Below are 13,890 nucleotides of genomic sequence, written 5' to 3' on the forward strand. Positions count from 1 at the left end.
GGGGCTGGCCAGTATCTTGAAGTAAAAGAGTTCCATCAGGTCTGTGAGCTTGTCAAGGAGTGTGCTCAGGCAGAGGGTGGATTTGTGGATGATGGTGATTCCTCGTCCTGGGCGGGTGTGGCGGTCCTTCCTAGGGATCTTGTATCCTTTGGGAATGGCGATGGCAATGTCCGGTCCCGAGGTGCTGTTGGTCCTGGTTTCGGTGAAGAATGTTTCTTCCAGGGTGGTCGGGCGGGTTGTGCTGGGTCCACAGTATTGGCGGTGCTGCAGGTGTGCCAGCAGCGGTGACAGCGGAAGGGCCCGTGAGTGTTGACCAGTGATGCTAGCTTGCAGATGTTTTTGCGTCACGGGTTGTGTGCGTGGAGTGCCGTTGGAGCGTAGCATTGGCGGTGAAGAGATCCAGGGTTCCTGGTGCTGGTCGCGGTCGAGTCACGGATGGGCACAGATGGGCTTGCCTTTGGCGCACCAGTGGCCACCATTAAGTAGCGGTTGGGGAGGGCTGGACAGCTGGGATGCGGTAGAAGGGAGCAGGGAGGGGAGCTAGATTGAGCCGGTCGCGCTGGTCGTGCTGGGGGGGGGGGGCCTGGGGGCAGCAGCAGCGGGGAAAACGGGCAGAAAAGGTCAAAAAGAGAGGGGAAAGTGCAAATAAGGCAGAAAAAGTGCAAGCAGGGTGGAGGAAAGACACAGAGGACACAGAGGAGAGTGAAAGGCGGAGATTGAGATAAGGGTGTAAAACGAGTGGAAAACCGAGGAAAGACACAGAAGGAGAGTGAAAGGGGGAAATAGAAACGAGGGGAAAAACGAGTGAAAAAGGAAAGCAAAAGAGAGAAAGGAGACAGAGGTGCACTGGACCACCAGGGTTGAGGTGCAGGTAAAACCTGCAGGTGGAGGAGGGCCCGAACACCAACACTTGAGAGTGCAGGGGCTCAAAGGAAGGCCTCACTTAATGGTGGAGCTGCAAGGGAGGTAGAGCAATTTCACTGACAATGAGTCAGTGATCTTGCTCTGTGCTGAGCATGGCTGATTTACCAGACCGCTCCCCCCCGGATTCGCATTAGAAACCGGAATAGAGTCCCGGATGAAGATTACAGTGTTCACTATGTCATTGGTAGGGCTGGTGATGTTTAACAAAATGGGGCCAGATAAATCTGATAACATAGGTTTCTACGTCTCTCCCTAGAACAGGGCGGCGTGGGTATGATCTTTCCAGAACAGCTAAGCTGCCTGATTGAACAGGCAGTCAGTCAATATCTGTCAGGCCCAAAAGGGCTTCAAAGCGATTGGAGTGGATAAATGAGAGGGGCTGGGGGAGGGGGGAGATATTTTTTGGCCCATAACCTGTAAGATGTTGCCTCTTACTAGCCCCTGGTAGGGGCGGGGGGGGTAGAAGAAACCCAGAGGACAAGCCTTTTTCAAATCTTTTGGTGAGTCTCTGATATGCTTCAGAGCAAAGCGCACCTTGCGTCGTTAAAATTAAGTGCAACGCTGTCCCCTTCTAGGCATTTGGTTAGAGGGCCTAACCAGCCCACCCTCCTTGCCACAATTATGTGTTTGAGCCAATTAATATGTGATGGGGTGCCGCTCGCAGCCAGGGACCTTGCCTTTCTTGATTGATGCCGTGTGGAGACTACCACCAGCAGCCTCGGGAACCAGCCCACCTGCGCCCACTTGTGCCTCGGAGATAAAACGGCTCGCGGCCCCCGCACCGCGGGACGCGTGTGGGCGCACGCCGGGCGAAGCCCGGGTCAAGGGCGGCCCCCTTTTAGCCCGTTAGAGCCCGGAAGAGACCGGACCGGGACCCCCCTTAACATCTACTATATCGAAGGTGGCCGACTGTACTGTAAGTACTAATTGAGTTATCTGCATTTGACCTACATAATGGCTGGGCGCGAAGGAAGGGGGAAGAAAGTGACAATGGGCGGCTATGTAGCTGAGACATTAGATCAATTTATTATGAGGGCCACGTCTGTTTGGCCCATGAAATAGCCTTAACAGAGCGTCGGCTCTCACAGGACCCAGTTTTTTCCAAAAGATCCTCGTTAGGGGCTTTGTCGAACATGCGTACACCTGAGCGGCACCAGCAAAGGGCCGCTGTTGCTGGGTCCCCGAGTCGGACTAATATTCAGGTATTACAAGATTTGGGTACCACCTCTTTGATTGGAGAACTGCCACAGCCGGTGCCAGGGATTGACAATTCACTGACAGATCCCAATAATAGTATAGTAATATGCAATTCTGAAGCACCTAGTACTCCTTCACAGCTACAGGGACACTCCGAGGGGGCTATCCCCAAAAGGAAGCGGGGAGGAGCAGTCCAGCGGGGAAGAAAACCCAAGATACCAAAGCTTAACAATAATAAGGATTCCGTCATCGTGGGGCCTAAAGCCAGCGAAGGCCCGCAGGAGACCCCCACCTCCAATAAGCGTTCTCCACATGGCCAATGCTGTGCATATACCATCTATGGCGGAGGAGTCTTTTTTGCTGAAAGTGGGCGCCCTTATATCATCATCATTGCAGCCCCTCGAGCGAAGATTATTGTTAACAGAGAAAAGACTGACAAAAATTTAAGAACTCTCCAGGTCTAGCGTGGAATTCATAAAGGATAAAATGGTGAACTGTCGCCAAACACAAGTAAAGCATGTGTCCGAAGGGTCTGTGGCCCCACATCCCTCATTGACTTGTACCCGCCCTCCCAACCCTCTTAATTCTACTGTGACTAGAGCAATTACAACTGACCCAAATATCACTGTTGGCTCAGAGGAGCATTCAACTACGGCTTGCAAAACGATAATAAGCAAAAGTTTCACAACAGCCGGGAGAGGGCCAGCTGAAAACTGTAGACGGAATGTCAAAAAGGAAATCTAGCGTTCAAGATCTGAAGATTACCCTCCCACATATTGACTTACCCCCTGAAAGTTCTCCCTACGTTGTTGTTCTGGCTGGGGTTCCCGAATTGGTTAACGGTGAAAGTGAATCCTATACTGAACTGAAAAACAAATCTATCTACTGGTTGAATAATAATAGACCTCTACCAAGAGATGTTCAATACGAAATTTTATATGCCAGTAGAGTGGGTTGGGTGGGACGCAGACCCAAAGATTTGGAGGGGGATTGTATTGTCATTAATTTTAAGGATAGTAGGGTGGTGGAGCACGTTTGTATGGGTTTCCCTAAAAACTTCCAATCTACAATCTAGACTTTTGACCTAAGCTATTTTTATCCTCCCCCTATCTACAGTGTGAATCCAGGTACTATGGAAGAAATAGGGGATGGCAAGGTCAACACGTTAGGCAGACTCACAGGGAAGAGGTGGGTAGTAATCTGAACCCAATAGGTGTACCAGTAAGTAATAGATTTAGTGTACTAGATCTGGTGGATTGACTACCACCCACCCGCCCCCCTACAGTAATAACACCCAAGAGGCAGAGGGATACAAATAGTGGAAGGACGCCTGGGGAGAAGAAACAAGACTCTTTGATTAGTGAGGTAACTGGGCCAACTGTTAGTGAAAGAACTTCTATAGTTGATCCCGATGCAAAGGATGTGAATTTTGTACCACCAATGGACATATATATACCACCTAGCGAAGTGAGATCATCCCCCGAACTAGTAGTCCCCTCCTCTTCTTGCATTGAGTGCCCTGATTTGCTGGTTATCGCTGGGGTAGAGGTAAATGCAGAGAGTGGCCCGGAAGGATTCTCTGGTGGCCTTAGAATGTTGTCATGGAATATTCAAGATAGCCTGGCTGATGAGGATTATGAATCCGAAACCGGTCCCAGGATGCTTGTTTCCGGTCCAGGGAAGACATGGCTTGGCAGTTCGGGCTGGACTGTTCCCATGAGGCACAGGGTCAGACTGATTTGCATATGGCTATGTCTGAACTGGGGTGGCTGAGTGAGATAAAGAATGGTGATGGATTAAACCCAGATCAGTTGACTGGGGATGAGTGTTTGATTTGCTCAAACGCTCCGTCCATCATCCCCTTTTGTATCGCTTTGTTCACCCTAAGTGTGGCAGGGTATGCTCAGACGTGAGTCCCTTGCTCACTTGGCCACTGGATTCAAGATAGCCTGGCTGATGAGGATTATTAATCCGAAACCGGTTCCAGGATGCTTGTTTCCGGTCCAGGGAAGACATGGCTTGGCAGTTCAGGCTGGACTGTTCCCATGAGGCACAGGGTCAGACTGATTTGCATATGGCTATGTCTGAACTGGAGTGTCTGAGTGAGCTAAAGAATGGTGATGGATTAAACCCAGATCAGTTGACTGGGGGTGAGTGTTTGATCTGCTCAAACGCTCCGTCCATCATTCCCTTTTGTATCGCTTTGTTCGCCCTAAGTGTGGCAGGGTATGCTCAGATGTGAGTCCCTTGCTCACTTGGCCACTGGATTCAAGATAGCCTGGCTGATGAGGATTATGAATCCGAAACCGGTCCCAGGATGCTTGTTTCCGGTCCAGGGAAGACATGGCTTGGCAGTTCAGGCTGGACTGTTCCCATGAGGCACAGGGTCAGACTGATTTGCATATGGCTATGTCTGAACTGGGGTGGCTGAGTGAGCTAAAGAATGGTGATGGATTAAATCCAGATCAGTTGACTGGGGGTGAGTGTTTGATTTGCTCCAACGCACCGTCCATCATCCCCTTTTGTATCGCTTTGTTCGCCCTAAGTGTGGCAGGGTATGCTCAGACGTGAGTCCCTTGCTCACTTGGCCACTGGATTCAAGATAGCCTGGCTGATGAGGATTATGAATCCGAAACCGGTCCCAGGATGCTTGTTTCCAGTCCAGGGAAGACATGGCTTGGCAGTTCAGGCTGGACTGTTCCCATGAGGCACAGGGTCAGACTGATTTGCATATGGCTATGTCTGAACTGGGGTGGCTGAGTGAGCTAAAGAATGGTGATGGATTAAACCCAGATCAGTTGACTGGGGGTGAGTGTTTGATTTGCTCAAACGCTCCGTCCATCATCCCCTTTTGTATCGCTTTGTTCGCCCTAAGTGTGGCAGGGTATGCTCAGATGTGAGTCCCTTGCTCACTTGGCCACTGGATTCAAGATAGCCTGGCTGATGAGGATTATGAATCCGAAACCGGTCCCAGGATGCTTGTTTCCAGTCCAGGGAAGACATGGCTTGGCAGTTCAGGCTGGACTGTTCCCATGAGGCACAGGGTCAGACTGATTTGCATATGGCTATGTCTGAACTGGGGTGGCTGAGTGAGCTAAAGTATTGTGGTCAGCCCTATTTTGAAGAAACCCAATCTTGACCCCTTGCTCCCGGAAAATTACCGGCCCATCTCCCTCCTGCCTTGGACCGCAAAGGTCACTGAGGCACACGTGAATACCATTCTGTCTACCCATCTCTCTCGTAATAACATTCTTGACGAGAGTCAAAATGGGTTCCGCACTCAACACAGCACTGAAACGGCCCTGCTCTTCATGACCGAGCACTTGCGGTCAGTGCTGGATGCGGGGCAGACAGCGGCGCTCCTGCTGTTAGACCTGAGCGCCGCATTTGACACGGTGTCTCATGACATTTTAGTGCGGCGTTTGGAGGAAGTGGGTATCGGAGGGAAAGCTCTTGAGTGGTTCCGCTCCTTCCTTTCGGACCGGTGTTTTAAAGTGGCCATTCCACCTGGCCAGTCCTCGTTCCACTCTCTCGGTCTGGGAGTTCCCCAGGGCTCCGCTTTAAGTCCTACACTGTTCAATCTGTATGTGAAACCGCTGGCTGCTGTCGTCAGGGAATGTGGCCTTACCATGACATCGTACGCCGACGACACGCAGCTGGCGGTAACACTTAGCGGAGACCCTGAGGTGAATGCGCCCAGATTTCGAGCTGGACTTATAGCTGTGGCTAAGTGGATGCGTTGCAACTGCTTACAGCTTAACGCTAAAAAAACCGAGGTCCTGATTCTAGGGAGGCAGACGGAACTTTGGGGAGACCAGTGGTGGCCTCCCGAACTGGGGGTCTCTCCCACTCCAGCGGCCGAAGTTAAAAACCTGGGGGTGTGGCTGGATTCCCATCTTTCTTTTGCCAGCCATACGAAGAGGGTAGCAGCTACCTGTTTTGGTATCCTGCGGGGACTGAGGCCTGTCCTTAAGTTCTTCGACCCCCCCACGCGGCAACTGGTGGTTCAGGCCTCCATCTTGTCGCGATTGGACTACGGGAGCGCTTTGCTACTTGGAGTGAACCAGGCTGAGGCTTCTAGGCTTCAGATTGTGCAGAATGCTGCTGCACGTGCCATTGTGGGCCTTCCGAGGCGGTGTTCTGTTTCCACTGTTCTGACTTCCCTTCATTGGCTTCCGGTCAGACAGAGAATCAAATTTAAGGCTCTCTGTCTGACATTTAAGATTCTGAAGCTTTCCTCCCCTCCTGCCCTTGCGGGCCTTATTGCTCCGTATCTGCCCACACGTTCCCTCAGGTCTGAATCTCACCACCTGGCGATTAAGCCTAGGTTCAGACTGAGTAGGATGGGAGGGCGCTCCTTTCGCGTTCTGGCAGTTGACCTATGGAATTCTCTCCCTGTACACATCCGTGCCCTGGATAGTCTTATTCTTTTCAGGCGCGCTATTAAAACCCACCTGTTCGCTTCTGGCAATTGATCTCCTCTTTCCCCGGCTCTGATCTGTTGTGTTGTGGTATCTGGACAGGCGCCAGGACGCCCCTTCGCTGGGGCAGCTGTGCGCCGAATAAAAGTTATTAACATAACATAACATAACATGGTGATGGATTAAATCCAGATCAGTTGACTGGGGGTTAGTGTTTGATTTGCTCCAACGCACCGTCCATCATCCCCTTTTGTATCGCTTTGTTCGCCCTAAGTGTGGCAGGGTATGCTCAGACGTGAGTCCCTTGCTCACTTGGCCACTGGATTCAAGATAGCCTGGCTGATGAGGATTATGAATCCGAAACCGGTCCCAGGATGCTTGTTTCCGGTCCAGGGAAGACATGGCTTGGCAGTTCGGGCTGGACTGTTCCCATGAGGCACAGGGTCAGACTGATTTGCATATGGCTATGTCTGAACTGGGGTGGCTGAGTGAGCTAAAGAATGGTGATGGATTAAACCCAGATCAGTTGACTGGGGGTGAGTGTTTGATTTGCTCAAACGCTCCGTCCATCATCCCCTTTTGTATCGCTTTGTTCGCCCTAAGTGTGGCAGGGTATGCTCAGACGTGAGTCCCTTGCTCACTTGGCCACTGGATTCAAGATAGCCTGGCTGATGAGGATTATGAATCCGAAACCGGTCCCAGGATGCTTGTTTCCGGTCCAGGGAAGATATGGCTTGGCAGTTCGGGCTGGACTGTTCCCATGAGGCACAGGGTCAGACTGATTTGCATATGGCTATGTCTGAACTGGGGTGGCTGAGTGAGCTAAAGAATGGTGATGGATTAAACCCAGATCAGTTGACTGGGGGATGAGTGTTTGATTTGCTCAAACGCTTCATCCATCATCCCCTTTTGTATCGCTATGGAATATTGTGGGCCTTGCGGCCAAATTTGATGTGCCGAATTGGGGTGATTATATTGATTCCTATGGGATCTGCCTATTTCAAGAAACTTGGGCCTTAAGCCCCATTTATAGAGCAGGGTTTGTGGCATATTGTGAGCCAGCTTTTAAGGGACCTAGAGGTAGACCATCGGGGGGCTTATGTATATGGGTGGGAACTCACCTCGGATGCGTGGTAAAAAGAGTTGACACCCACTCTCCGGATATTATTTGCATCCTCTTGACCCACAGAAACTTACCAAAACTGGCCATTATTAACATCTATTCTCGGCCAGTTCAGCATGGCGGGACATCCTCGACCTTAGACTCCCTGGCAAGTCTTCTTAACTCCCTCTCGGGTAGTGTGTCTTTTTTGATTGGTGGGGACTTTAACTGCCACTATGAACCCCTTAATGGTTTTATAAAACCCATTACTAGCGATGAGGATGCAATCTGGTCAATCCCACCACCTAATACATACCCAATAAAGGGGTGGACCACGCTAGTCCTCCAAATGATTTCTCTTACACTTACCTTTTCTCTGAGGGCCTGTAATGGGCAATTCCCAAGAGACAACCCAGGCATCCAACTTTCGAGAGATTAGGTCAGGCATCAGTAATTGATTACTTTTTATCTAGTGTTGAATTATGGCGTAAAGTCGCAGATGTTAGCGTTGATCAGCGCATTGAAAGTGATCATAATCCTCTGGTCATCTTGCTAGATTTTTGTATGATTGAAACAGATCAAGGTACTGCAAACCCCCCTAGAAATGATCTCAGAGTAGTTGATGGAGGGAAGCGTATTCGCTGGGCCTCAATAAGCCAATCCCCAGAAATAATGTCAAGAATGTACAATAGTATTATTCCCCTTCTAGAAAAGGCAAGCTTTGCATCCGGAAATCCTGCCAACCCAGGACACGGTGATGACCTGGGGAAAATCCACCAGGAAATGGTTGCAATCTTGGGGGACTTCTTTTACAGTAGAAGGCCCACCAAGTTTAAACATCGTGGGGATAAAAACTCCTGGTTTGGTGAGGGGTGTGGGGTGGCAAAGCGAACTCTGTTATCATCTCTCAAGGGGGGTGATAGCCTACGTATTAGGGAAGCTGACTGTTTTAAAAAAAACTATTTTTAAAGCAAAATCAGAAAGGGAAGGCTATCAAGATTGCCCTAGACTCAAGAGAGGCAAGAGCGTTTTGGAATTTGGTTCACACTGGGAAAACACAGGGCAAGACCACTATTGAACCAAATATTGATGAGGAAGCCTGGCGTCTATATTTTAAACAGCTATTTTAACTCTGCCAATTGAAGCAAGTGAGCCTCCAGCCAGTTGCTTAACATCCGATCCTTTATGGAATATACCATCCTGTACTATGGCCGAGGTCCTATTGGCCTTAGCCAAGCTCCAGCTGAACAAAGCGCCAGGATTAGACAGAATTCGCGGGGACCTGTACAGAAACGAACAGGTAGTGTGGGCTCTCTATCTTCAATCTCTTTTTAATGCAATTCTCCATGGTCTCCCAGCACCTCCCACGAGGGCAGGGGCAGAGATCATCCCTATTTATTAAAAGGGGTCCCCCATTGAACCGGCCAATTATAGGCCATTTAGCCTCATCGATGTATCGCAAAAAATCTTTTCAAGGGTGTTATTGGAAAGATTGCAGGATTGGATCCGAGACCATGATATTTTGAACCCGTTGCAAGCAGGTTTTAGGGCCAAAACTTCCACCATAGATCAGTTATTCCGGCTCCAGTTAATCTACTGGAAGCACGTAGTCCTGGGAGGTGGGAGTCTATATCTAACCTTCATGGACCTGAAATCGGCATTCGGTATGGTGGACCGTGACCAGCTGTGGAGTATTCTGCTGGCTATGGGAGTTCCAGCGTATCTCTGCTTTCAGCTTAAACGTCTCCACGAAGGCACCTTTGCCAGAGTAAGGTATGGCAGGAACGCGTAACTAACGGCTCCGTTTCCCGTTGGTAAGGGGGTGAGGCAGGGTTGTGTGCTCGCGCCGACCGTTTTCACCCTCTTCCTTAACGGGTTAATCTAGGATCTACTTGCCACCAAGGACATAGACTCCCCGAAATTGGCATTCAGTAGATTTCCCGCATTAATGTTTGCTGACGATACCCTGCTGCTCTCAAAGTCAGCTATGGGAATGCAGCGTGTGCTAAATGAATTTAGCCAATTCTGTAAAAAGAGGTATCTTGTGGTCAACATCAACAGAACTAAATATATGACCTTTAATGTTAATTCCAACAACTGCCCTCACCCGATGATGGAGGACAATCCCCTCGAGAGGGTCCCTATATTTGACTATTTGGGTCTCTCCTTGAACAATAAAATGGGGTGGGGTCCTCAAATTAACAAGGCTAATTTAAAGCTAACCCAGGCTGCTGGGGGAATTTTAAGAGTACAGAAGAGTTGTGTTTTAAAGACTATAAGCCCACCACTTGAAATATACAAAGTTCAAGCCCGGTCAGCATCCCTATATGGGGCGGAACTTTGGGGGCAAAGACCATCCAATGCCCTCACATTAACAGAAATTAATTTTATTAGGCAAATTCTGACCCTGCCAAAAAGTACACCACTTGTACCGCTGAGGATGGATTTGAATATCCTCCCAATTGCGGATCTTATCTCGACACATCCGTTGCTTTACTGGCGGTGGCTGTGGAGTACTCCCGAGTTGGCTGCTATAGGGAGGAATTAAAAGCGGTAATGACATCACTAGGGGCTGGCAGTATATCCTGGCTATCATTTGTAAGGCACTCCTTCCATGCAATTGGTAGGGAGAACCTATGGACTATTCCAGAAGTATCCTGCCCTGCCATTTCTAAGAAAACCCTGGTAATTGCACTGAAGGAGTACAATATAACTAAAATACTGCAGTCAGTTAATCCCACGAGTCTAACCTATGGGTTTCTGGATTTCAAGTGTCATTACGAATATGAGCGGGTGGTCTATCTATCCTTCAGGAAGCAACTCAAGACCTGGCTCTTCGAGCAGTAGCAGACCCCTCCCCCCCAGCGCCTTGAGACCCCTCCGGGTGATTAGCGCGCTATACAAATGCTATGATTGATTGATTAATTGAACTAGGGGTGTAACCAATTTAGAGGAAAAACAAAACCTTTACCTTGATGGTGCTTACTAGAGTGGAGCTTGATGGCTGAGTTCCAGTATGAAAATCCGAAGATCAAGAGGGTGGGCCCAGTCCAGTCTCCTCCCGGGTCTGACGGGCGCAGATGGGCCCGTCCTTGGCCCGTGTTTTGTCCGGGCGTGACCCAGGCACGCCGGCATGCGTCCTGCGCTGCCAGACTCCGCTGGTGGTTTTAGGTACTCCTGCGCCGGAAATGCTGGCGTGGCGTTGCGGCCCCCTCTGGCCGAGTGTAACATGGGGACGGTAGTCTGCTCACTGGTGTCGCAAAATTACAGAGTCCCCTTTCACTAATGAACTGTTTTTTACTAATGAGCTGTTCTCTAAGTAGGTGCGATTTTGTGCCTGCATTCGGAATACCGCATTTACTGTAAACGGATGCACCCAGTTAAAAGATGGGGGCAGTATGCCCTCCATGTAAATGGACCTAGCACTGCAATGGTTGCACAGGATACACTCATTTTTTAAAAATTCTTCAGTAATAGTTCTGGGCAGGTACCCAAGGCCTAATTCATAAGTGTTGATCGGCAGCGGGGACAAAATATCACAAGTTAACAATGATGGTTAATGTCCATTGTCTGACACAGTTTCCAGTATAATTGCAACATTGTTTAAATTTCAAATGGTCTGACCACATTGAGAAAATACATTTTATCAGCGTTCTTTAGAAGGAAACGTGTATTTTATTTGAATGGAACAGATATATATTCCCAGCAAGCCATACATAAGAAAACAAATCCTTTTATGGACTTGGGCATTCTGCAAAAGGTTCTGGGTTAAAAGTAGGTCTTGCATACAGGCTAGATGTGTAATAGAGCAGTGCAACACTGTAGTCATGCATCCTTTAGGCAAGAATCTATCAAATACTTTGGAGTCCTTACACCAAACACTCAGATGTTAGGACAAGGATGTTTCAGGAAACTATTTAAAAGAGATTAACCATGACACATTGTTGCTTGTTGGTCTGTATGACATGGGAATCTTCAGAGAAGTATGTTTCTGTAAATGTGGTGTGTAACAACAACAAAAGAACAAGACATAAAAAAACTTAAAATGTCCATACCAGGATTAAGCAAAAGGTGGAAAACTATTTACAAAAAAATAAATACAAGTAATGAGAAGATTAGGTCATCATTTCAATAACAATGATTAAAATGCAAACTATTATAGAGAATCATGGCCCACAAATACTTGCAATCATACTTAGAAATGTTTTGTACCACAAGATTCCCCTGTGGGGCTACAGCACTAACACAATCCCCCCAAATTAACCTAAATCCATGTGTCTTAACATAGGCCGTTGAACCCGGGCTAAGTCAGTTGCTTCTCTTTGATGATTTCAAATGTATTTTGAACGATGGTAGTTGAGTTGTAGATGTATTTTTCAAGAGGGTGTAGGCACTAATTAATTTCAGACTGCTCTCTCAACTTCAGTTCTTTGAAAAGGGAATTCAAGGGTTTCTATAACTGAGGTAAGGTTTTACACATTTTGTGTAGCACACCAGTAGATCTGGAGTTCTTTACATGGCCAGGAAGCTGCTCTTGGTTGAACCCAGTAGCCTCTCTGGCTTCTTCTCATCTGAAGTTTCCCCAATGGGCAACTCTGTCTCCAGAAGTCTCAGGAGATTAGAAGGTCTAAGCTGGCTTGTGAGCCTCTGTCCTCCGAGGCATAATCAAGCCACTGGATCCCTGTTTCTGGACTTGAGTCCTTAAAGCAAACATTTAAGTAAGAGGTATTAACCCTCTCTTCCCAATGCTTTCCAAGAGTTAAAGGGTAGACTTCCTTCAGAGGTCTTTTGTCTTCTATGTCCAGATTGGTTTTGAGGAGAGGGAGCTTGAGATGGAGCTTGTAGGAGAAATACTAGTGTGCCATGGAAAATAACCGTAGCTCAGTCAGAATCCACGTGGGTTATTCTACCCCCTATTCCTCTGTTGTAAAGCCTATTCGACCCAAGGAGGTGGCTTGATAGCCATGCCTTTTGCTAGAGTAACTTGTGAAGGCTCAGTCCAGTAATTAAGAATCATCAGATCTGGAGTTAACACTCTCTAGGCACATTTTACATCCCATAAAAGTCACCTTGAGCAGATTCAAAGGCATTCTCCGCCTATTGGGCATCCATCTGCAAGGATCACCTTACAGGCATTAAAGCCATGGAGCATCTTTGAAGAACACCTATGGTAGAGAGCGTAGAGAAAAGGACCCCTTCGTATTTCTTCCTGACAGATTCACGCTCTGCTCCCCTCATTCTTAATCCCTTGAATAGAAAAACTAACTGCTGGCATCAGGGTCGAAGAGCAAAGCCTCCAGACTTACTCCAGAAAAATATCAAATTAACCGATCAAGATATTCAAGATGATCTTCTACAGGCTGCGTGGAATATTTAATAAGAATCAATAATTAACTAGTGATACCAAATTTTACATTGTATTACGACTAAGGTGGGTCACTTGTCATTTCCACACAGAGCGTTACTCAGCCCCACTATGCACTTGAACACTAAAATAAAGCTCTCCACAGATACACTGTCTGCTGCAAAGGCATGAAAACACTAAAAGCATCTATATGTAGATATGCTGTGTGTGTGGTTAGGTGGCTAATACATACAACACAGGACCTTGTAGTGTTTATTCACAAGCCGGAATAGCAGGTAATTGTTGTTATGTGTGTGCTCCAGAATGGGGGCTCTTTCTTAATTCTAGTATTCTCCTTAACTTAAAGCTGGCCCTTGATGTTATGCAGTCTATCATAACCTAGATAGCTATCGTTAATAGCTCATCTTTTCTTTCAGAGCTCTGCCCGGAAGACATGATCTACCAATCAGCAGAGGAATGCCGCGGTGGGGGAGGACCGTGCCCACGGCTCTGCTTGGACCAAGCTACCAATGTGGAGTGTACCACTGCTTGCTATGAGGGCTGCTACTGCCCAGAGGGCCTCTTTCTTCAAAACAGCAGTTGTGTGCCTCCCAGCCAATGCCTGTGCTATCATAAGGGCGCACTCTACCAACCTGGAGACACCACTGCCCTTGATTCCTGCAACAACTGGTAGGCGATAGGAATTTCCATAAGCTATGGGCTATGGGGATGGTAATTAATTTCACTGTGGGTAGCAATTTGGAGCTTAAGTGCAAATATTCCCATATATTTCTAGAGCATAGTAAGAATTATACGAGATGTAACAATTTCTTCTATGTTTGCCAGGTCCCCAAATTTCATTGAAGTAATGTAACTGTGAAAACAGACTTACTTTGTATTTA

At 48.0% G+C, this 13,890-nt stretch overlaps 1 protein-coding gene across 1 annotated transcript in view; it reads left to right on the forward strand.

The window, feature by feature from the left end:
* Positions 1-13,890, forward strand: part of LOC144784018 (SCO-spondin-like) — a 1,726,865-nt gene that overhangs the window by 868,520 nt on the left and 844,455 nt on the right. The window contains exon 68 of the mRNA XM_078662721.1: positions 13,426-13,678. Within this exon, the coding sequence (XP_078518847.1) occupies positions 13,426-13,678 (253 nt within the window). The remainder of the gene's footprint in view (positions 1-13,425; positions 13,679-13,890) is intronic.

Source organism: Lissotriton helveticus, chromosome 10, assembly GCF_964261635.1.
Source record: "Lissotriton helveticus chromosome 10, aLisHel1.1, whole genome shotgun sequence".
Taxonomy (NCBI): domain Eukaryota; kingdom Metazoa; phylum Chordata; class Amphibia; order Caudata; family Salamandridae; genus Lissotriton; species Lissotriton helveticus.